The 26,177-nt window shown below is 42.6% G+C and overlaps 1 protein-coding gene across 1 annotated transcript in view; it reads left to right on the top strand.

Moving 5' to 3' along the window:
* The window catches only part of LOC129695862 (solute carrier organic anion transporter family member 4C1-like), a 104,022-nt gene that overhangs the window by 32,964 nt on the left and 44,881 nt on the right, over positions 1 to 26,177 (top strand). Inside the window, exons 5-9 of the mRNA XM_055633267.1 lie at positions 464 to 585; positions 9,522 to 9,637; positions 16,243 to 16,387; positions 20,405 to 20,600; positions 24,458 to 24,614. Coding sequence (XP_055489242.1) covers positions 464 to 585; positions 9,522 to 9,637; positions 16,243 to 16,387; positions 20,405 to 20,600; positions 24,458 to 24,614 — 736 coding nt within the window. The remainder of the gene's footprint in view (positions 1 to 463; positions 586 to 9,521; positions 9,638 to 16,242; positions 16,388 to 20,404; positions 20,601 to 24,457; positions 24,615 to 26,177) is intronic.

A 26,177-nucleotide genomic window follows, 5' to 3' on the forward strand; every position in this document is an offset into this window, starting at 1 on the left:
TCTTCAGCTGAAACGGAGTTCACTTTTTAAATGATAAGAATTATATATCACCACATGGGGGGGGGCATCAGGATTTTAGAGGTGATTAGGTGGGGCATGGCCAAAAAAAGGTTGGGAACCACTGCTGTAAGGACTATCCCCTACTCTCAATTTCTCCGCTCAATGCTGCATCCGCACCCAGGATGAGGTGTTCCAAACCAGGGCATCAGAGATGTCCTCGTTCTTTAGGGAGTGGGGATTCCCCTCTTCTACGATAGATGAGGCTCTCACCATGGTCTCCTCTATATCCTGCAGCTCCACTCTCACTAAAAGTCCTCAGACAGGTGAGAGAAAGCTAATCTGATCAAAATTGTTTTAAAATTGGCCAAAACCACACCTTTTGTTATTTTTGTACAGTTCTATAAGGTAAAATTATGACACTGCAGAAAAGATCGAATGTTTAGACATTATATTTACTTTGCAGTGTTGAATTAGAATCAGATGATTCTCGATGGCTTGGTGCTTGGTGGATTGGGTTTATTGCGTGTTGGATACTTTCCTGGTGTATGATTATACCTCTGACTTGCTTCCCAAAACATCTACCAGGTAAATACCATGACTAATTCACTTCAAGATAAAAAAAATATTAATAGATCACTGAAATGGCATAAAAATTATGAAATATATTTAAAACTTGAGTAGTTTTGAATTTAAGACAGTGTTTGTGTATATGGATATTCGTATGTAGTAAAGTAAAAAATTACATTAAAAAATATATTTTTAATGGGAGAACTAAAATTAATTTCTGTGTTGTATTCTTGGTAATATTTAAGGCTATACCTATTGCTTAATAAATAAAATGTTTAATATACTTTCTCTCTTATGGTCCTGTTTTCTCTGGAACTTCTGAGGCAGCCGGGAAAGTTGATAGAATTACATAAAATTAGGAGAGGTATAGATAGGGTAGATAGTCAGAACCAGATAGTCAGCCGGAAATGACCAACACTAAAGAGAATAGCTATAAGGTGAGAGGGGAAGGTTTAATGGAGATGTGCGGAGAAAATCTTTTGCCCAGAGGGTAGTGGGTGCCTGGTTACACAGAAAAGCTGGAGAAACTCAGCGGGTGCAGCAGCATCTATGGAGCGAAGGAAATAGGCAACGTTTCGGGCCGAAACCCTTCTTCAGACTAGTAGAGGGTAGTGGGTGCCTGGAACGCCTTGCCATGGGTAATGGTGGTACAGATATGATAGTGGTGTTTTCAGAGGCTTTGAGATAGGCAAATGGATGTGCAGGGAATGGAGGATATGGATCATGTGCAGATGAGATCAGTTTCGCTAGGCATCATGTTCGGCACAAACATTATGGGCAGCATGTTTGAGAAAGAACTGTAGATGCTGGTAAAATCGAAGGTAGACAACAAATGCTGGAGTAACTCAGCGGGTGAGAGAACGCAGCTATGGAGAGAAGGAACTGGCAACGTTTTGGGTTGAGATCCTTCAGGCAGCATCCTGGAGAACATGGATAGGTGTTGTTTCGGCTTGGAACCCTTCTTCGGACTGATTGGTATGCGGGGGGAGGGGGAGAAGGGGGAAAGAAAACTGGAAGAGTGGCAGAGCAAAGGTGGGTACATCTCCAGGTGGGGCCTCGAGAAGGGTGTGGGGGGGGGGATGAGAAAAAGGAACGTGGTGTAAGTTACCTAAAATTGTTAATACCAGTGGGTTATGAGTGGAATATATGGTGTTGTTTCTCCAGTTTTTGTTGTGGCCTAACTCTGGCAACGGAGGAGACCCAGGACAGGAAGGTCAGTATTGAAATGGGAAGAGGAGATAAAATGGTTAGCAACCAGGAGATTTAGTAGATCTTGATGGGCAAGCTTTCAGTGCAACGGTCATGGCATCTATACTTGGTCTTGCCGATGTTAAGAGGCCACACTGGGAACATCAGATGCAATAGATGAAGTTAGAAGAGGTGCAGGTGAACCCCTATCTCACCTGGAAGAACTGCTGGGATCCCAGGTTGGGTGCAAGTAGGCGTGGGGACAGGTGTTACCTCTCCTGCGGTTGCAGGGGAAAATACCTGGGGAAGGGGTGGAGAGGGAGAGGAAAATACCTGGGGAGGGGGTCGTTTGGGTGGGAAGTGATGAGCGAACCAAGGAGTTCCAGAAGGAGCGTTCTGCAGTAGGTGGAAGGGGGTGGAAACAGGAAGGTGGGATTGGTGTTGGGATCACATTGGAGGTGATGGAATTGTCGGTGAATGATATGTTGGATGTGGAAACTGGTGGGATGAAAGATGAGGACCAGGGAAAGTATACTTGTTCCATCTGGGGGGAAGGGGTGGGGGCGGAGGGAACAGTTTCTTCCCAGGAGTTGTCAGGCAATTGAACCGCCATCTCACCAGCAAGAGTGCGGTCTTGACCTACCATGTACCTCATTGGAGACCTTTGCATGGACTATCTTTAATTGGACTTTATCTTGCACAAAATAATATACCCGCTATCCTGTGTCTGTCTTTACACTGTGGACAGCATGATTGTAATTATGTATAGTCTTTGCGTTGACTAGAGCACGCAACAAAAAAGCTTCTCGCTGTACCTCAGTTTGTGTGACAATACCAAACTAAACTAATCTAAAGAACACGGAGGAGACATGGATGAGGGATTCATCTGTGACAGCAGGGGGGAAACCAGCTTTACTAAAGAAAGAGGACATCCTAAAATGTCTAAAGATGCACCACGCCATCAGGTTCAGAAACAGCTATTTTCGGAACATGATGAACTATCTTGCTCACTACCAAGGACTCTGAAAACATAGGAATCTGAAAACTGAGAGATTGGAGTGAGAGATGGATGAAGAATTAAAGTGAGATACAACTGAAAACTTAATGCCATCTTTATGGATTTAATGCAGATGTACTGCAAGGTGGTCTCTCAATCTGTGTTTGGTTTCCCAGTGATAAGCAGTGCACATTGTTACTCTGTCACATACATTCCCATTGTTCTCTCCCTCTCACCTCAGCTTAATCTCCTGCATCTCTCTTCAATTTAAAGTACACTCATTTCCATACTTTAACAATTCTGATGAAAGCTATTGATATGAAATATCAGGGACACTAGAGACTGCAGATACTGGAATCTTGAGCAAAACAGCAAACTGCTGCAGGAAGAACGGTCCAGGTAGTATCTGTGGGGGGAAATGGATAGCATGGGTCATTCATGACTTCCCTTCAAGACCATCCATTCTATCTATTTCCCTTTGCAGATGCCTAACCAGCTGAGTTCTTTCAGCAGGTTACACAAAAAAGCTGGTGAAACTCAGCGGGTGCAGCAGCATCTATGGAGCGAAGGAAATAGGCAACGTTTCGGGCCGAAACCCTTCTTCAGAGTTCTTTCAGCAGTTTGTTTGAAATATCAGCTCTGGTTATTTTCCATGGCCACCTCAGGCTATTCTCTGGTGGAGGCCTCCAGTAGTCAGCTTAATGAATTGTAAATGTGTTGATATGCTGCATCTTGCATAATAATATAATCACAACAAAGTAGCCCTTATCACCAGCTATCAGGAAGAAACATGAGGAAATGAAAGAAAGATACGAACAGGAACAGATGTTGTAACATTTACATCCCTTTTCTGCTCTGGCTCTCTGTGATAAATTAGTTCATGACCAACACCTTTAATTCCAAAACAACACCTCAATACCAAAGAAATCTCACCTTATCTTTCCCACCGTGCTAAAATGTTAACACCAAACACACATTCCAATCTCATGTATTAAATTACAGTAGATCATGAATAATATATACAAAATCAATGGATCTTCCAGATGGATTATTTCACTACCTTATCTATGTGTCATTAGGCTATGTCTTACTGGACAGGGATTACCACTTGGAATCATTGCTGAAAGTTTATATCAATAAGTGGGACGTATTATAGATAACAAAGATGATTATCAATGGTTACAACAGATAGGCAAATGGGCAGAGGAATGGTTAATGGAAATGAAAGCATTTGAATATAAGCTATTGCATTTAGGGAAGTCTAAGCCGGGCGGGATCTTCACAGTAAATGTCAGGGCCTTAGAGAGTGTTGTAGAACAGAGGGATCTAAGAGTCCAGGTAAAACATGGATCCTTGAAAGTGTCATCACAGGCTTGGTTCAGTTTTAGTTGCCCTGTTACAGGAAATATGTTGTGAAGCTGAAAAGACTGCAGTGAAAGGATGTTACTCGGACTTGCAGGCGGCGCGACTCTGGTCAGCAGCGGCCTCTGCAGCCTGTCCGCGTTTTATGTGATTATTTTTTGTCTGTTTTTTTATGTAGTTTTTGTTATTTTATGTTGGGGTGTGTATGTGGGGGGGCAAAGAGGGGGGGGGAAACTTTTGAATCTCTCCCTGCACTGGAGACCCGACCCCCTCTCGTCGGGCACTCAGCTTGTCGTTGGATGGGCATGCAACAACGTCCCTTTAGCGGCCTCCAACAGGAAGAAGCCGGGGACTCAGGTGCCGACAGAGGTCACCGTCGTGGAGCTGGCCGAACCGGAGCTATTGCGTCCGCGGTGGAGGAGCGTTGCCGCTGCCGCTGCGAGTCGGAGGCTGCTGCTGCGGGTCTGTGGATGACGGCACCGGGAGCCCGCGGCTCCCTGGAGGGAGACCGCTTTTCAGGGCTCCTGCAACGGCGACTTCTCCCGCCCGAGTTGCGGGGTCGAAGAGCTCCTGGAGCGGGGCCTGACATCACCGCCCCGCACGGCTTGGAATGACCGCGGGACTCTGTGAGCGCCCGCCGGGGGCTGCAACATCAAGAACCCGGTGTGCGACTTTGCACCACCCGGCGTGGCTTTAATGGCCGCGGGACAATCGCCATCGCCAGCCGGGGGCTTTGACTTTGACTCTGACATCGGGGGGGAGAGAGTGCAGTGGAGAGATAAGTTTATTTGGCCTTCCATCACAGCTATGTGATGGATGTTTATGTAAAATGTAATTATGTTGCTGTCTGGGGTTTCTCCATTTTTTGTGTAACCTAAGAGTCCAGGTACATGGATCCTTGAAAGTGTCATCACAGGCTTGGTTCAGTTTTAGTTGCCCTGTTACAGGAAATATGTTGTTAAGCTGAAAAGACTGCAGTGAAAGGATGTTACTCGGACTTGAGGGCCAAAACTATAAGGAGAGGTTGGGCAGGCTGGGACTGTATTCCTTGGAGCAAAAGATAATAAGAGATGATCTTACAGAGATAATACGGCGAAATAGATAGGGTAGATGCACAGATTTATTTTTACCCAGAGTAAGAGAAACAAGAACCAGAGGACATAGGTTTAAGGCGAGATGGGAAAGATTGAATGGGAACCTGAGGGGCAACTTTTTCCACACAGAGGGTGGTAGATATATGGAATGAGCTGCCAGAGGGGGAAGTTTGGGCAGAAACTATAACAACATTTAAAAGACAATTGGGCAGGTACATGGGTAGGAAAGGTTTAGGGGGATACAGGTCAAAGGTGGGCAGGTGGAACTAGTATTGATGGCACAGGCAAGCAGAGCTGAAGGGTCTGTTTCCGTACTCTATGACTCAATGACTTGTCATGCCCATACTTGCCAAATCTTGGTGCAGAATTTCCAGGTATTTTCAGGGAACCTGCTCCCCATTGGTCTCTTTCTCCCTCCTCATCTGCAGATCTCCACACATACTGTTCTTTGCCTCAAACACCCCACCACCTCTCACCTTGCTTCTTCTTCATTCATTCCATTTGCCCCTCAACTACATGCATGGCAGATGCAGTATAATGTGGATAAATGTGAGGTTATCTGACATCTGACATCTGACAATGTGGATAAATGTGAGGTATGACTCTGACATCGGGGGGGGGGGAGAGTGCAGTGGAGAGATAAGTTTTTTTGGCCTTCCAACACAGTTATGTGATGGATGTTTATGTTAAATGTAATTATGTTGTGTCTGGGGTCTATTTGTGTGTAATGTATGGCTGCAGAAACGGCATTTCGTTTGGACCCCCAGGGGTCCAAATGACAATTAAATTGACTCTTGACTCTTTGGTGGCAAAAACAGGAAAGTAGACTATTATCTAAATGATGGCCGATTAGGAAAAGGGGAGATGCAATGAGACCTGGGTGTCATGGTACACCAGTCATTGAAAGTAGGCATGCAGGTACAGCAGGCAGTGAAGAAAGCGAATGGTATGTTAGCATTCATAGCAAAAGGATTTGAGTATAGGAGCAGGGAGGTTCTACTGCAGTTGTACAGGGTATTGGTGAGACCACACCTGGGGTATTGTGTACCGTTTTGGTCTCCAAATCTGAGGAAAGACATTCTTGCGATAGAGGGAGTACAGAGAAGGTTCACCAGACTGATTCCTGGGATGTCAGGACTTTCATATGAAGAAAGACTGGATAGACTCGGCTTGTACTCGCTAGAATTTTGAAGATTGAGGGGGGATCTTATAGAAACTTACAAAATTCTTAAGGGGTTGGACAGGCTAGATGCAGGAAGATTGTTCCCGATGTTGGGGAAGCCCAGAACAAGGGGTCACAGTTTAAGGATAAAGGGGAAATCCTTTAGGAACGAGATGAAAAAAACATTTTTCACAGAGAGTGGTGAATCTCTGGAACTCTCTGCCACAGAAGGTAGTGGAGGCCAGTTCATTGGCTATATTTAAGAGGGAGTTAGATGTGGCCCTTGTGGCTAAAGGGATCAGGGGGTATGTAGAGAAGGCAGGTACAGGATACTGAGTTGGATGATCAGCCATGATCATATTGAATGGTGGTGCAGGCTTGAAGGGCCGAATGGCCTACTCCTGCACCTATTTTCTATGTTTCTATACCTCTCCCATCTTTCAGTACAATTAAAGGGTCTTGACCAAAACCCTCGACTGTCCATAACCCATCCCAGATTTTGTGTCACCTGCTGAGTTCCTCCAGCAGTCTGTTTTCTTTGCTCCAGATTCCAACATATGCAGCCTCTTATGCCTGCATTTCACCACATGCATATCACTTCTCTATCTTGTCCTATGCAGGCTACCATTTGTTAGTATCTGAACTTCTGTTTTCAATTCTGATGCAAAAACAATGACTTATTTTCAACTTTTTTTTCTTCCAGTTCCTCCACTACACTTTGGCACGGCCTGTGTTCGGCACGGACTAGAAGGGTCGAGATGGCCTGTTTCCGTGCTGTAATTGTTATATGGTTATTATATGGTTATAACATGTCTTGATGTGAGGTGGTGCTGGAGAAAGGCAATGTTTTGCAGGAGGCATGGCTGTATATTTATGTTTTGTTTTGTAAAGCTAAAGACTTCAGCCAGAAGAACAACTCTAGGAACTGGCCATTTCAGCTATTTAAATGCATTAGCGATCTTATAGTCGTTTGACATGCTGCACAAACCTGACCCCCAGGAACACAAGCACAGCACCCGGCGGTGTTGGAAGGGCCTCCATTGTACTAGAAAGCGTGCTTGCCGCTGAGGCCTTCATGTGAGACTGAAGCATCAGGGCATGTAACCCTCCCCTCTCCAACAACCTTCAATGTACTATCATTGGAGAACAAAGTAGAAGACCTAAGAGAAACACAGTTGTATCAGAGGAAAATGAGGGAGTGTTCTGTACTCTGTTTAACTGAGACATGGCTCATCCCAAACTCTCCGAAATAGGTGCACCAGCCCGAGAGTTTTTCCATCCACTATATGGACCAGGTGCCAACGTCAGGAAGAGGAAGAGGCAGTGGTGTCTGTTTTGTGATAAACTCTGCATGGTACTCGGGCTTGATGGCCACGTACCCTTTATGCTCCCCTGACCTGGAACGTTTAATAGTTAAGTGTCGACAATTCTACCTACCGAGGAAGTTCTTCACTGTCATCTGATTGTAGTCTACATCCTCCCTCAGACAAACGTCAAGCTAACACTTGAGGAATTGAGCATTGCTGCCAACAATCACACTACAGTCTTCTCTCGTCATCACTGGGAACTTCTACCGAGCTAGCTTATATAAATATCTGCACAACTACCATCAACACATCACCTTAAACATCAAAGGAAGCAACATATTCAACCACTGCTCTGCCACCATCAGGAATGCCTACTGTTTGCTCCATCACTCGCCTACACTTTGGAAAATCTAATTGTCTGGCTGTGCTTCTTCCTGCTCACAGGCAGTTGCTGAAGAGTGCAACCCCAGTAAAGAGGCCAATGAAGATCTAGTCAGGAGAGGCAGAGGAGGGATTACTTCAAATGAATAGACTACTTCAAATTGATGGACTGAATCACATTCAAGGATTGATTAAACAACTTGAATGAATATGCCAGAGTCATTGCTGACTTCATAAAGAAATGCATGATCGAGTGTGTACTTACAAAAATATTTGGAGTCTTCTTCAAAATCAAAAGCCCTCCATGAATCAGGAGATTTGCAATCTGCTAAGGATTGGATCTGTGAACTTTAGGACTTGTGATCCAGAGTCTTATATGAAGCCCAGGAACAACCTTACTAAAGGCCTTTGCAAGCATGAAGAGACAATTTCTGGAGTCATAGATGGGCACTTATAGATAGATATGCCATTTATTGTCACTATACATGTACAGTGAAATTGAAAGCTGCTCGTACTCAGTGCATACATATAATTTAGTACAAAAAACAAGAAACAGAAAAACAAAAACAGAAGGGAGAAGGGCGGGGGGGGATAGGTGCACAATTCTGCAGCGCTATATACATATATACAGATGGAAGTCCGGGTGTTGGGCTGTGAAGTCAGTGCATGTGTGAATTTGAATTAAGAGTAGTTATAATTTTCGGAAAGCAACTATTTCTGAGTCTATTTGTCCTGGATTTGATGCACCTATAGCGCCTTCCAGAGGGCAGCAGGGCGAACAGTCCAAACGCAGGATGGGAGCTTTGATGATCTTCTTTGCCCTGCTAAGGCAGCGGGAGGTGTAGATATCCATCAGGGAGGAGAGACGGCAACCAATGATCTCCTGCGCTGTCCTAGTTACCCTCTGAAGCCTCTCCCTGTCTGCCATGGTGCAGCTGCCATACCATGCTGTAATGCAGTATGTCAGCAGGCTCTCGATGGACGAGTGGTAGAAGGTCAGCAGCAGGTTGGAGTCCAGGTTGTGCTTCCTGAGGACCCTCAGGAAGTGCAGCCGCTGCTGAGCCATCTTGATGACCGCTGTCGTGTTGAGTGTTAGACACAAGGAATTGCAGGTGCTGGTTCACAAGGAAAAACACAAAATGCTGGAGTAACTCAGCAGGTTATAGAGCATCCCTGGAAATCATGGATAGGTGACGTTTTAGGTCAGGACCCTTATTCGGACTGCTGATATACCACCTATCCGTTCTCCAAGGATGCTGCCCGACCCACTGAGTTACTCCAGCACCTTGTATCTCCTCTTGATGAACCAGCATCTGCAGTTCCTTGTTTCTACATCTGTATTGTTCTACTTTGTCTGCAAATTGGTAATGTTTTTAAAATAATCCAAGATCTGCAGATGTGACACTAGAAGCAATTCTTCACATTATTAGTATCACATTGTCTAAATATCTTGTTCATTCCAGGCACAGAAAAAGTACAACGTGAAAAGGTTTCTGAGGCCCACAGTAATGTAGATTCATTAATTTTAACAAGCGGACATTTTGGAAAAGGTTTTAAGGACTTCATCACGGTATTGAGGGTAAGATTACTGTAATAAATGTCTACACCTAGGATATTTCTCCAGAATGTTTGTCATTTTTATAGCAATTATTTTGACTTCACAAGGGCATCTTTCACCATAAGATGCCAAACCGATTGCAAATAGAATTATAGTTTGCCCTTCTACAATTCCCAACTCTGCTTATATTCTGAAACATAATCAGGTAATGGTGGGAACACTCAGTAAATTAGACAGCATCTCTGCAAAGAAAAATAGTTGTAAATAGCTCATTCTATGCTTCCCCCAGTTTAGTTTCAGTCAATAAAATACTGAATCAAGCGCGAGCAACTGAACTTTATTATGGATACTCTCGGATAGTCATGTCCCTGAGGTAATCAGGAGGAATCCTTCATACTATCCTCTGTTGGTGAGGCAATCATTGGAGCCAAAGAATCCTTTCCCGATTTCCCTGCTATAGATTTAAATTTGGTGGGTGGTCGAAGATGCCGTTGACTCCACCCGAGCGCCCTGTTCGTAGGCTGCACAAGGTATTTTAGAACTAGGAACGTGAGAGGGCTGAGAGGAATGCTGCGACTCTGCTCCAATAAAGTCTGCACATTCTCTTAAATGTTGGGCTTCTCTCCCTTCGAGATCCACACTAACTTCTGCGCTTTTGTTAAAGCTGATCATTTGAATCTTAGTCAGCGGGTCCACCCCTTTAAGAGCCACTAGTCTTCTCCCCTTTAAAAGCCGGTGCTCCCTCCTGCTCCTGTTGCTGACTTTCAATGTCTCTCTCTCTCTCTTCCGAAATATCCAGAGAAGAACCAGTTCTCTCTTCTTCCATCCTTATCCCTAGTCTCGAAGCTGCCACCCTCAAATCTGATAGCAAAACGATTTCTTTATTAACATTTTTTCGGTATAAAACATCTTGCATATTTTCATGAGTTTGTTCCCCTCTTCACTATTCCCGTATCGCCTAACTATTCTTTCTATGTAGGTTACTCACATTATAGATTTCAGCCCACCTATCGGCCATATCTCGCTTCCTAACTTTTTATATAATTGCCCCACTCATTTCCTTAATTTTCTCACAAATTATTCTCAATGGGCTTTCAGGTATGTTTGATTGGTCCTTCTCCATAATATTTCCCATCCTTGCACAATAGTCACAATACAGGTAAATTTCAAAGCACTCACTCCTCCCTTTTTGACTCCAAGGCCACTGAGATCGCTTTCACACATGGCCAACGTCTAGCAGATTCACACCTCTCTCACACAATTATACATTCAATCTTTCCCAACCGCTAGTCAATCGTTCTATTCAATCGCTCAGTTCAATCACTCAACTCAATTGTTCGACTCAATCGCCTTTTTTTTTGTTTATTTTATTAGAAGTTAATACAGCACAAAACAGTACAGTGGCACCTAATTTTAGGTGCCAACTATGTAATACTGTAATCCATTCTATGTACAACCTCTAGTTTTATGTTATAAGAAGGAAGTAAGCAGAACAAGAAAAAGAAAACAATAGAAAGGGGAAAAAGTGGAAAAATAGATGGTAGAGAGTAGAAAAACGTGAAGTGTGTATATAAAAAATAAAAAAAGGAAGAGAGAAAGTGGAAAGTAGAAATAGAAGAGAAGGCCCCTTAAAAGAGAATTTTTCAAATCTGTATTCGGAGATGTAGCTCTATCCGCGTCATGAACTGAAATCAGCAAACCTTACGGCACCGCTGCATCACATGATTCCAAAAAGTCGATGAAAGGAGACCATCAATCGCCTTTCGATTGTGCACTCAACTTTCTTATCAGTTTGATCACAATCACCTATTCAACTTTCAGCTTGTAAACAAAGAATCTCCAGTTTCTCAAATATTCAAAACTTAGCAGCAATCTCTCCCAGACAAATAAACCCGAACCACGCAAGCTATACTATAATCAAACAAGAAACTATCCCCGTCAATTACAAGTAGACAAAGACACATTCCAATATAAGCGACAAGCATCCACTTCTTATTACTATTATTAATCACACGCTCTAATAAATCCTCCTCATGGTTTATTCAGTCAATGGAACGACTCCTCCCCGACACAGCGATCTGAAGAATCCGAACCCCAATCGAACCACCACAAATCGGACTTTAACAATTAACAATTCCGATTTAAACAAATCCCAGATAATCAATTGAAACACACTTTTACCCCATTATCCAACACCCAAAAATCCTTACGCATGGAAGATGGCTTTTGCCAGCAGCTGCAGCCTGCCAACTATGACCAAGTAGTAGGGCCTCTAACCCCAACTTAGTTTTAAGGGCCTCCAACCCAAAGGAGTGCTATCATCCCCCTGTGCTTACTAGACTCTGTTCTTTGATCTCGTTGGGACCCTTTCCAAAGTCCACGAATGATCGATCTGCTCCGACTAGCGAAATTCCCGAAAATCAATTCGAAAACCGCACCGTGGTGCCGATTTCTGCACTCACGATCGGGAACAGCTCAACACCCTTAATCGCAAACTTGTGTTTGTGGGTAGTTGAGATCCCGGACGAGCCCCCAATGTAAATAGCTCGTTCTATGCTCCCCCTAGTCTAGTCAAGCACTTGAGCAACTAAACTTTATTTTGGATACACAACAACAGTTCCCCTATACAATACCTAACCATCACGGGTTCGATCTTTGCAACTGCTTGGCCAAGCCCTTCTCGCCTCATGCAAGTAGAAACACTCCAAAAGGCACGCAGTCCCAAGCACTCATCCAGAAGATTGACATCGGACCTCGTGGGGGTAACCTTTTATAGGTCCCCGAACTTTGAGGGCCCGAAACATATGGGGGTGGTCTCTGTACAGTCCAATAACACATATCGATTAACATTGTACATAACTGACAGTTCCCCAACCCAATAATACAGTAGCTAATAATTGTATCTGGTAAGGCTTCGAAAAGGAAACTAACAGAGATGAATAATACAACATGTGCCTTGGGATTCAGACAACCGAGACAAAGCTTAACATTTAATCCAATCAACATCGAACAAAGTAAGGCTTTGCAACATTATTTACACTATGTATGTCTGGTTTGCATTGATCCAATTAACTCCATGCATTTTACACCTCATTGTAAGACTTCTGCAGATGTCCCATTCTTTCTCTGCAGCTCTTATCTGGACCACAGACACACTGGCACCATTAAGCAGCTTGTCTGAGTTCTGCTAAGGCACTGCTAACTTGACCAAAATGGCTTAGCAGTACAGAAGCCTTTACTCAATTTTAATAACATGGCTGCTCCAATTTATCCAGGATTAACAGAGTTAACATGTAATTTTAATCCGTGTAGTTTGAATGGCAATAGACTAGCTTGAGGTTAATCGCCCTTTCACATGTCTATTGATATTACTTAAATTAAATGAAATTCTGACAAGTGTGACGTGACATTTTGAGAAGTCAAATAAGAGTTGACTAAAGAAATGAGATCAAGCAGAAAATTACAGCATATAATCCTCCAACATTTTCGCCACCTCCAATGGGATCTCACTACTGGCCAAATCTTCCCATTTCCGCCCCTTTCTGCCTTCCGAAACTCCCTGGTCAACTTGTCCCTTCCCACCCAAACCAACCCTTCCCCAGGTATTTTCCATGCAACCGCAGGAGATGCAACACTTGTCCCTTTACCTCTCCCTCGACTCCATCCAAGGACCCAAACAGTCTTTCCAGGTGAGGCAGAGGTTCACTTGCATCTCCTCCAACCTCATCTACCGTATCCGCTGTTCTAGGTGTCAAAATCAGCGAGACCAAACGCTGGCTCGGCAATTGTTTCGCTGAACACCTCCGCTCAGTCTGTCTTAACCTACCTGATCACCCGGTAGCTTAGCACTTCAACTCCCCCTCCCATTCCCAATCTCACTTTTCTGTCCTGGGCCTCCTCCATTGTCAGAGTGAGGCCCAGCACAAATTGAAGGGCTGGCACCTCATTTTTCTCTTGGCTAGTTTACACCCCAGCGGTATGAACATCGACTTCTCTAACTTCAGATAGCCCTTGCTTTCTCTCTCCATCCCTCCCCCTTACCAGTTCTCCCACTAGTCTTACTGTCTCCGACTACATTCTATCTTAGTCCCACCACCTCCCCTGACATTAGTCCGAAGAAGGGTCTCCCGAAATGTCACCCATTCCTTCTTTCCAGAGAAGCTGCCTGACCCGCTGAGTTACTCCAGCATTTTGTGTCTACCTTCAAACAGGGATGTGAGGTTGAAGTACAAGGTTCCCTGAAAAGTAACAATACAGGCAAACAGTGGTGAAGAAGGCATTTGGCTGGCTTGCGTTCATAGCTCAGGGTATCTATCTTATTTCTATACTTTTAAAAATGTGTGTGTGTGTGTTTATAATTTGTTTCTCTCTCTCTTTCTTTTGCCTCCCTCCCCTCCCCCCTTTCATTTCACTCCCTCCCCTCTATCTCTCTCTCTTGATTAGTCCTCTCTCTCTCCTCCCCCCCATCTCCTCCCCCTCCTCTCTCTTCCTCCTCACTTTCTACCCCTCCCCCTCTCTAGACGCGAAGTGCGAGTTGGGGGCTATGAGTCAGTGGATAGGGCGGTTATTGGTAAAAAGGAGCAAATTAATAATATTAAATAATATCAAGGGGGGTAGTTAGTGTGTGTATGTGGGGTGGTTAGTGTGTGTGACGCCGCATGCCTGCACCCCCCCCCCCCCCCCCCCCCCGCAAACACGTGTTGGGGGAACACACCCAACGGGTCTGCAATTGGTCCAGTAGCTATTAAAACTCTTGGATGTGGATGTATTTGTGTGTGTGTGTGTGTTGTGTGTGTGTGTGTGTGTGTGTGTGTGGTGTGTGTGTGTGTGTGTGTGTGTGTGTGTGTGTGTGTTAGTGTGTGTGTGTGGGTGGTGTGTGTGTGTGTGGGTGTGTGTGTGTGTTTGTGTGTGGGTGTGTGTGTGTGTGTGTTTGTGTTTATTGTGTCTGTGATTCACATCTCCTCGAAAACACGATGCGCTAAAGGTGACATTTTTACATGCTCCGATAGAGATTTACCTCATGATGTCAAAAATCGCCTCATCTGAAAATTTGATTCATTATTTCTCGAGTTATTTATTAAAATTGTTCACAAATCTGAAATCTTTTATCATGTTAACGTGTTGATGACATTACAAGGACTCTGGTCCTCGCAGCCCGCTGCGCATAGTTTTCAGCGTGCAGCATGCTGGACACTGTTTTCCACGAGCTGTGATTTACATTAACCACCCCCACCCCCCCCCCCCCCCCTTGACTCACAGTCATTTTGTCGCCTCCCGCTCACAGTCGACTCGCACTCGGCCACCCCGCCCGCAGACCAGCCGTCCTCTCCCCCAGGGATTGGATTGAACCGCTGAACACGCAGTAATTTGGTTGGGCTTCCATGGTCCTGCGAAATCACGAGAGCTCCTGAGGCCCGCCACCCACTCTCAGTCGGTCACGCGTGCTCAGTGTCCGCGCCGACCGCTCACAGAGTTCAAGTCCGCCCTCTCTCTATCTCTCTCTCCCCACTTCCTCTCCCCCCCCGCACTCTCTCCCCCTCCCCTCATCCCCTCCCCCAAGTTAGGCAGCCAGCGTTTGGAATGTTGTGCTCTATTGGCTGCTACACTGAGGAAGATGGTGATTACACTGAAGGGAGTGCAGAGGAAATTCACCAGGATGCTGCCTAGATTGGAGGATTAACTATGGGGAGCAATTCGATAGACCAGGTTTGCTTTCCGGAAATATTGGGGATTAGGGGTGACCTTATATAAGAGACATTGATTGGATAGATGTAATCTTATCCTTGCTTCTCCTTGATTGCTGCTTCTCCGAGATCAACGTGAGCACTAGCTTACGTGGATCAACTTGATACACTTTTTGTAGTCAAAGTACTCGTTACTTAATTATTCCACATTTCCTTGGGCCACACTGCCAGCTGACAGCTGTGCTACCACATCATGTCAGCTTATTTGAATTCAGTAAGTATGAGAATATGAATGAAATGTTTTCTGTTCATGGTGGCCCTGACATTGTTCAGATAATACGAGAAAGCCACTTGCTAACAATGATGTTCCAATGAAGACGCACTGCTCCTGTTTTGCTGCTCTATTCATGGATATAGAGTTGTAGAACACAAACTGTTGCCCTTAAATGCCTCCTGGCTCCCTTGGTGTGCAGCAGCTCCCTCCCAGCTTGGATTTCATTCATCACGATTTCCATCCGATAAAGTGATGGTGGGCAGTGTGACACACATTCTCTCCTTTCCTGCTTCTTGCGCACCATGTTTAGTAATCGCTTGGTTCTATGGAGAAGGTTCTATAAGAGTTTTTAAAGATGACCTGATGTGTTAGTCACACAAATTTTAACAACAAGGTATAGTTGTGTGCACCGTTCCCCTTATTAGGAAGAATTGTCTGTGCTCTCACACTGTCACTGTCGATTTAAAAACATGATCCTTATGCTCCAATATATTTTGGCCAGAGTGACTACACAGAACTGTTTCAATAATCATATTAAATTGTAAATGTTTTTTTAGGCCAACGCATTTTTGTTCTTTATGGTGTTCACACTTTCTATAAAGTCAAACTGGCTTATAGAACCATCAGAGGCTTGTGTTCACTAATTGTTCACCCCATTTTTTCCTCAGAAAATGTTGAACAATTCGGTTTTCATGTGCTTAGTTGTAGCAAGCTGCACTGAAGGTCTAGTGATCACAGGCTTTGTGACATTTTTACCAAAATTCATTGAAAATCAGTTTAGCCAAACTGCTAGCCTAGCAGCAATTGTTGGAGGTAAGTAGTTTAAATAATTTTCTTGATAGCTAAGATTATAGTAGATAGGTATGCTATGATTGGTTAAAAGGGACATTCCTAGTCGCACATTGTTCGCCAATTTGCTCTATTAACCTTGTAAAAAGGGCATCTTTAATTTATATGACTTTGTATTTGGATTTTCAAAAGGCTTTTAAAACGTAGTTCAGAATATGGAAAATTAGGAGTCAAATAGCTAAATGGATAGCAAAATAAAATAAAGAGAGTGAAATGTAGTTATTCAAATTGTCAAAAGATAGGAAACAATGTTTCCCAGTGATTCTTCTTCTTCTTTAGTCCACACACAAGATTAGAAGTTGTTCCAAAAAAGATAAAGATCACGAAGAGCCGGGATCATATAGAGCAATTGCTAAATACAGATCAGAAAATATTAGCTAAAACCCTGGCAAGAAGACGCAGTAAATACGTTAATAAATTAATACATTCCAATCAAACTGGGTTTATACCCAAGAGACACTCATTCAACAACTTGAGACATATGGTTAATATAATGTATTCACATAGAACGATAAAGGAAGACATCAATTATTTCATTAGATGCAGAAAAAGCATTTGACCAAGTAGAATGGAAATATCTTTTTACAGTATTGCAAACATTTCAATTAGGAGAAAATTTTATTTCATGAATAAAGTTGCTATATGACAAGCCGACTGCCAGAATACTGACTAATCAAATACTCTCACCTAAATTTCAGCTATCCAGGGGCAATAGACAGGGGTGTGCACTATCACTCCTGTTATTTGCCCTTGCGATTGAACCTTTAGCAGAAAGTATAAGAGTACATCCAAATATTCATGGCTATAATACTAATACTAATAAAATATCATTGTATGCAGATGATGTACTACTATATATCACCAATTCCCAAGTTAGCATTCCAAACATATTAAATCTTATAGAGGAATTTGGTTCCTTTTCAGGATATAGAATAAACTGGAACAAAAATGAAATTATGTCAATAAAGCCTCAAGATCCGACACACCTTCTAAAATTCCCTTTTACAATTGCTACAGAGTTTTTGGAGTCATGGAGTTTGCGTAACTAGAAAATATACTTCTTTATTTCAAGCAATCTTTCCACCATTAATTACCAAACTAAATGCCCTTGTTCAATTTTGGAAAACGCTTCCGATTTCCCTCATATGTAGAATAAATGCCATAAAGATGATCTTCCTTCCACAAATCCTGTACCTATTTCAATCAATACCGATTTATCTCCCTAAAATAAAAATAAAAATCAACTTTATTCTCTGATCACAAACTTTATTTGGGATTATAAAACACACAGAATCCATAAACGACACCTATGTAAACCCAAAGAAATTGGCGGATTGGCTCTCCCCAAATTTTTGTACTATTACTGGGCAACGAATATTAAAAACGTAATCTATTGGATGGACAACACATGCCAACAGGTAAACAGGTTAATTATGGAGAGAGAAGATTGTTCGCCTTTTAATATAGGCGCGATTCTGCTCTCTCCAATTTATTTGAAGAAAACAGTATATGAGAAAATCCGATTATCCATAATACCCTACGAATCTGGAAAGAAGTGGTCAACCCTTAAACTGAGAAATTTATCTCTTCTCTCACCAACCGCCAATAATCTCTCGTTTAAGCTGTCTATTTTAGACAAGACGTTCACATACTGGGAAAGATTAGGAATTAAAAAACTGGGCGACCTTTATGAGACGGGAACTCTTCTCTCATTTCAAGAATTACAGTCGAAATATCATCTGAAAGGTAACCAATACTTTAGATATGTTCAAATACGAGTATCTGAAATCATATACCCAAGACTGTCAATATATGGTTATACTAGACGAATGTATGAATAGAAACACGGATTCAAATAAGTTAATATCGTCCCTTTATAATACCCTTTTAAATATACAAACCCCATCGTCGGAAGTAATTAGACGAGCTTGGGAAGATGAACTCGGCCTAACAATTTTAAAAGACAGATGGGAGAAAATACACAACTGTTCTCTTAACGTCAGGCATTTGCTAATACAATTTAAAATACTGCACAGACTTTATTATTCAAAGTCTAAACTGAATAAGATCTTCCACAAGGATTTGAGTATAGGAGCAGGGAGGTTCTACTGCAGTTGTACAGGGTCTTGGTGAGACCACACCTGGAGTATTGCGTACAGTTTTGGTCTCCAAATCTGAGGAAGGACATTATTGCCATAGAGGGAGTGCAGAGACGGTTCACCAGACTGATTCCTGGGATGTCAGGACTGTCTTATGAAGAAAGACTGGATAGACTTGGCTGAGGAGGCCACATATAGACCCCGACCGCGGGTAGACTATGAGGGGGAGAACTGGATATTTTTAGTGCCTTCCCTCACAGTGAATTCTGCTGTGGGGGGACGTTTCATGTTGATTTCTATAGTGTACTGTTCTGTGTCTTTTTTTTTTCTTTGTCTCTTTTTTGTTTTGTATGGATTTATTGACATTTGATCTGTTCAATTAATTTAATCAATCTCTGTAAAGCACTTTGGTTCAAATACTGGTTTTGTTGAAAAGTGCTATATAAATAAACATTATTGTTATTATTATTATTATTATACTCTCTAGAATTTAGGAGATTGAGAGGGGATCTTTATAGAAACTTACAAAATTCTTAAGGGGTTGGACAGGCTAGATGCAGGAAGATTGTTCCCGATGTTGGGGAAGTCCAGGACAAGGGGCCACAGCTTAAGGATAAGGGGGAAATCCTTTAAAACCGAGAGTAGGAGAACTTTTTGCACACAGAGAGTGGTGAATCTCTGGAACTCTCTGCCACAGAGGGTAGTTGAGGCCAGTTCATTGGCTATATTTAAGAGCAAGTTAGATGTGGTCCTTGTGGCCAAGGGGATCAGAGGGTATGGAGAGAAGGCAGGTACGGGATACTGAGTTCGATGATCAGCCATGATCATATTGAATGGCGGTGCAGGCTCGAAGGGCCGAATGGCCTACTCCTGCACCTAATTTCTATGTTTCTATGTTTCCCAAATGTTTCTATTATTTATGATCAATGTCTCCTTCAGGAAGCAACTATAACCCATTATTTTGCCTCTAGTATAAAGTTACACAATTTTGGGAGGGGAATTTTTGAATTTTTTTCTAAAATACTTAAAATAAAATTGGACCTCGACACTGAACTGATCACTCAAGGTACGTCAGAAGCTTGTTCTGATCTAACATTATTTCAAAGACGTTTCCTTAATTATGGCCTGATAACGGCGAAAAAACTAATACTTACATTTTGGAAACACACATCAGTTCCTACTGTTAAGATGTGGTTTACAAACATGTTCGAGACTATATTTGGAAAATATTAGGCTTGTCTTGGCAGAAAAAACAGACCAATATTTCAACACATGGACTCCCTTCACCGAATTCCTACAAAGATAGTATGGCGCAACACAACTTTGGATTTAAATCCAACTATGGGTTGGGTGAGGTGGGTGGGGGGGGGAACGAGAGGCGGGTAAATCTTCACTTTTTTCTTTCTTTTTTTTCCTTTTTTTTTCCTTCTCCTTTCTTACATCTTTATTCACTCTTTGGCCACACTACTTTAGTAGTCTAGGGGTCTTATCTTTTCACCTTTCACTTTTACTCTCTCTTGTTCTTTCTCTTTTCTTTTCCCTTAAAAGGTAAAAATTGAAGCAGTAGAATAATTGTATAATTTTATATGACGACTGTTTTATTCTTGTTAATAAAATTAAAAAAAAATAATAATAAGTTGTTCAGCCAGAGCATACAACGGTGTCTGCCTTGCGCATGGCAGTGGAAAGATTGATTGATACTGAACAATCATTGTTTACCATTTTCATTAATGATTTAGAATGGGCTAAATTTTGAAAATCAATAAAATTAAAGTTAAGAGAACTTTTATTTTGGCAGCTAATTATCATTATAACAGAAAAATACAAAAGAATGGCCAATGATTTAACACAAATGCAATTGATTTTCAACTTTACTTTGCAGGAGCAACACTTATTCCTGGAGCATTTATTGGTCAGATTTCCAGTGGGATCATTATATCCAAGCTGAAATTCCTTTGTGGAAGTATGATTAAGATGGCTATAGCCACAACTGTCATATCACTGCTCTTCGCAACTGTTTTCATTTTTAGTTATTGTGTAAATAATCCATTTGCCGGAGTCAACCAGAACTATTATCCGTAAGTAAATGTTTAATTAGACTCAGTTTATAATAGCTATCCTGAATAGTTAAGTGGTATGTACATGATTTTCACAAGGTGTAAATTTATTTTGAGGTTATCATAAATTATTCAATATTTTCATCACTTGATTTAAATAATTTAATGAGTTGGTCATAGGTATAGCCTAAAAAAATAGGGATTAAGCATTATACTCAAATGACAAAAAAAAACCTGAAGTGATAACTGAAGCAGGGTGAATGAAACAAGATTTTAATTAAAATATTATGTCTTTCATGATTTTGTTCAAAGTGAATCCAAGTGCAAATTCGAAAAAACAACATTTCATATTCTGCTTGCATAGTTTATAACCCAATAGCATAAATTTGGAATTTTTAACTTCAGGTAAACCACAGCCCCGGGCGTTCTTCTTCCACGCACACTCACCTGTTCACCTAGTTTTCTCCTTCCTTTGTTCAAGCTACCTCCTTCCCCCTCTCCCACCTGGTTGCATCTGCCCATTACCCCATTCCAATCTGGTTCCACCTAATATCTGTTAACCTCTGTCCCATCCCTCCCTTGTACTGCTACATACTGGCCATTCTTTCTCTTCCCCCTCAGTCCAGATGAAGGGTCTCGACCTTCAATGTCAATATAAACAGTTTACTATCGCAAATTCTGCTTGAACACCTTTAGGAAATCTGGATTCAACTATCAGCAGTCTCTTTCGTCTTCAACCTTATAGTAGGTTGGAGAAAATCCTTTGGCAGAATCATAGCTGAAGCTGAGAAAGGGTTCATCAGTGATGAAGCTCAGACAAGTAGGTGAAGAATAGATTATGCTTAATGGTCTGGAAGAGAGACAACTGCATTAAGAAAAATAGGAGAATAAATTAACAAAAATATGCTGAATGAAGTGGGAAAAAGACAAGGACAATGTAACGGCAATTTCTAAACTTTTCAGTCCAACTTTTAATTACTGTTACTACTCGGGGATGTGGTGGAAATATAGTTTACGCACTAACAGGTAGCAAAAACGAATCTTCCAGTTGTCGTTTCTTGATTAATTGGTCATATTGAAGTAATACAAAACAAAGAAATAATTAATAATTTTTCGTTCTTACTAACTGTTTCTTCCGTGTGGCGTGTCATGATCGTGGTATAAATTCTTGTCCTCACCATCCCTCGAGGCAAACTAAATTCTAAATCTCTTAGTCTGCGTTAGCCTCTCCAGATGTAGACACACCCCTCTACATATCAAATCCCAACTACCAGCCTTCATACAAATAAGAACTAGAAATATCAAGACATGACTATAATATACTGACTTAAGGATGAATGGCTCCTACAGAAAATAATGTTTAAAAGTGTAGCTGAAATGAAAAAAATATATAAATATGTATTGCGTTATCAGCTAATATTCATCTGGAAAAAAGTAAAAACCAACATAGTTGCAATTTTTTTTCACAAAAACAAACTCAACATTGTCATCAATGACTAGCATTGGGATGGAAAGCATCTATCTTGGCGTTCTTTGTTGAGCCAAAGCTGTAATTATATAATACCAGAAAGGCTATGATAGCATGACCAGTGAAATAAGTCTTATCGCAACAGCACCTGTGGATATGATCAGCATTAAAATTAATTCACACTATCCTGACAGGAAAATAGTCCTTCATATTAGACAATAGACAATAGGTGCAGGAGTAGGCCCTTCGGCCCTTCGAGCCAGCACCACCAGTCAATGTGATCATGGCTGATCATCCCCAATCAGTACCCCGTTCCTGCCTTCTCCCCATATCCCCTGACTCCGCTATCATTAAGAGCCCTATCTAGCTCTGTCCATATTCTGTCCAATTGCTTATATTTACTGACTTCCAATACCCAAGTCCATGTCGTAGAATTTTTATTTCAATGAGGTTGGAGATATATGTTTAGGAAAGGATATATCCTCACCTGTCATCAAGGTTTAATTTCAAGGGTATTGACACATTATAGGACAGATGATCATAATCATTTAGCAATATGCTTTAACGCACAACGTAGTTGTTTGTTTATTTTGGAAGATGCACTTTAAGCAGCTGTAAAATCAATAAATAGCCAAAAAAAAGTAATATTTACATATAATACTAGACTAAGTGTGACCCATTGGGTCCCATGTTGACACGGGAGGACTGGTGCCCAACGCAATATTCCACCTCTCCGCCAATTCCAATATTGGTGGCCAGTGGTGGGGACTTTCTGGAGCGCTACTATGGGTGCTGTGCGCTGAAGGGACTGGCTAGTATGGACATTGTGGGCCAAATGGATTATTGGGGTGGCAGCTCAGTCACTCAAGCCTGATGTGCTGGCAGCTCACTCACGGCTGGTGGGCTGGCAGTTGACTCACGGCTATTCTTTGAAATTCCATTTCAAGCAGGGTGCAAGGCCACCAAATTCAAATGCAGTTTCCTACCACTTCAAGCAGGGTGCAAGGCCACCAAATTCAAGTGCAGTTTCATGCCACTTCAAGCAGGGTGCAAGGCCACCAAATGCTAGTGCTGTTTCATGCCATTTCAAGCAGGGTGCAAGGCCACCAAATTCAAGTGCAGTTTCATGCCATTTCAAGCAGGGTGATACCTCCATAAAACCACACAAAACACCACATAAACACCACTCACAGTTCAGTAGACATTCAGTGTGTTCAGTTGATTCACAGCTCAGACAGAATCGTGACCTCTCCCTCTCCCATCTTGCAGAGCCTGAGCCACAGCCACACTTCCGGATTTTATAATCCCTCCCCACTCCCACCGGAAGGGGCGTGGCCTTCATGGCATGATTGACAGGAGAGAGATTCTCAACATTTTTTGAACACTAATAACACTTTTAATTTTCATTGATGGGAAGAATCCTCTGCACCCGATGAGCGGAGGGGGGACTGAGTAAGATGGCCTAAAATCACAGCCGTAAGTGGTAGCGTTTTATCTAAAATCAATATACAGTACAAACAGGAAGTTGTCAAGTTTAGACTTAATCATTTGCCATTTCGAACCAACCACCATTTGCAGTGCTTTATTTCAAAATAACCACCACCAGCAACCATTTGCAGTGCTTTATTTCAGAATAACCATCACCAGCAACCATTTGCAGGGCTTTATTTCAAACCAACCACCACCAACCACCATTTGTTGTGCTTGCTTTGCTTTATTTCAACCCAACCCGTATTTTCATTTTCATACCACATTAAGGGCACTCAAGGTCAGTTAAGCCGCACTTACAATTTAGTAAACATGTGTTCAGTGTTATTCACAGCTCAGACTGAAAGATGAGGCAGACTGAGACTCCCCCCATCTTGTTGAGACTGACTGAGGCACTCAACACTTCCGGGTTTTATAGTCCCTCCGGAAGGGGCATGGCCTTCAAGAGAGAGAATCTCAACATTTTTTAAACACTAATAATTCTTTTATTTTTCATCAATGGGAAAAATCCTCTAGTCATGTGCAGCAGAGGGCGACTCTGAGTAAGATGTCCAAAAATCACAGCTGTAAGTGGCGGCGTTTTTTCAGAAATCAATATACAAAATAAGAGGAAATGGTCAAGATCAGACTTTTAGTAATATAGATTTTAAAAAGAAACTGCAGATGCTGGTTTATACCATAATATATACACAAAATGCTGGAGTAACTCAGCGGGTCAGGCAGTATCTCTGGAGAATATTAAGAGGTAATGTTTTAGGTCCTGAAAATGGTTCATTTGGGTCAATTTATCAATTTTCTCCAGCATTTTGCATCTATCTGTAATATTTATATAATTAGCCCTTTCATGATAGAATGTAACTGTGCTTTGATGTTTTCACAGGGGCTTAATCTGACCTTTTTTTCCCTGTGTATTATCTCATAGCAACAAGACGACAGGGCACATTAAACTTGTGGCACCCTGTAATGCTGACTGTCACTGTCACTATGTCTTTAATCCAATCTGTGGTGTCGATCACGTCCAATATTTTTCTGGATGCTATGCCGGTTGTATGAATACAACGATAAAAGATAATCGTCATGTAAGTCCCTCTAACTTAAGATAGTTTATTGATATTTCTGATTTATTATAAATGGAATTTAAATTGTCCAATAATTATGCAAATGGTACACTGAAAAGTAACTGAGTAAGGTGGGCATGTCAGGGTACCCACCTGTTGACTACTGCAATCTGCAGTTGTGCGCATCACCTGTAAAAGAGGGAGATGAGAGATAGTGAGTTGCAATATGTGTGTGTGATGGGCTTTGCATAGTTGAAAAGCTGAAGTATCTGATATGAGATGTGCAAGTGAGTATTAGCGTATTGGTAATAACTTGGTAAGTAAAGTTATTGGTAAATGTGATGTTTTGCAGTTTCCATTATTTTGATACTTTGATTTGATGAAGCCATTAAACTTCTTCTGATACTGCTATTCGGTCATTTGTCATTGTGTTTTTATCTATCTGATCATCTCTTCCCACTGATATTTCATTTCATCCTTTTGGTACCACTTACAGGACTTCTTTCCAAGTGTTTACGTCTTCCACCAAGGTCCCAAGATTTGAGTCAATGAATCAGGCAGTCCACTTCCAGCTCTGCCTTCATTCTTACCCCTGTTCCTTGTTCCCCAATGTGTAAAATGACACACAATGTTGCTTAAGTTCAGAGTGATTTTTGGATATCAATCTGAGCTGTTTATGATGGTCATAAAATATTCAGAAGTTCATTGCTCAAACTCTTTCATTCAAGCATTCTTTACCATGTCTTCCTGAAAGCTTCCTTTAGCAATTTCTGTAAGGAAAGACATTTATGCATTGCTAGACCAAGTGGGACCCATTGGGTCCCGTCCCCTCAACGCACGGTTGCGAGGGGGAGGCGGCCTTCAACGTCACACACGCACACTAACCCCCCTTGATATTATATTAATATTATTAATTTGCTCCTTTTACCCCAAACCCCACTCTATCCACTCACGCATAACCCCCGACTGTGCAGGCATGGCAGGGGGGGGGGCAGAGAGAGGGCAGAGAGGGAGGGGACGAAGAGAGGGGGAGAACAGCAGAGGTGAAGGGGGCAGAGAGGGAGGGGGAGGTGTGCAGAAAGGGAGGGGACACAGAGGGAAGGGGTAGAGTCAGCACCTACCCAGGTCGTAGAGCAGCAGCCTCCCCACCAGGCGCCAGGCCCGAGCGAGGCTGAGGGTGTGCGTGTACCCGAGCGAGGTCTGGAGCGATCTGAGGATGGTCCTCTCCTCCCCACCTCTCCTCCCCACCTCACCTCCCCCCCTCTCCTCGCCCCCTGCTCTCCCCCCTCTCCCATACCCCCTCCACCACCCCCTTCTCCCCCTCTCTCCACCCCTTCTCCCCCTCTCTCCACCTCTTCTCCCCTTTCCTCCCCCCCCTCTCTCCGTCCCCCCCCCCCCCCCTCGCTTTCTCTGCCCTGGGGAGGGGATTGAGAGGGAGGTGGAGGAGGTAGAGGCAGCACCTACACAGGTTGTAGAGAAGCAGACTCCCTACCAGGTGCTGGGCCTGAGCCGGGCTGCGGTTGACTTGGACCCGAGCGAGGGCCGGAGCGATCTGAGGATGGTCTAAAGCAGCGGAGGGCCGGC

The sequence above is a fragment of the Leucoraja erinacea genome, chromosome 3 (genome assembly GCF_028641065.1).
Source record: "Leucoraja erinacea ecotype New England chromosome 3, Leri_hhj_1, whole genome shotgun sequence".
Taxonomy (NCBI): Eukaryota; Metazoa; Chordata; class Chondrichthyes; order Rajiformes; family Rajidae; genus Leucoraja; species Leucoraja erinaceus.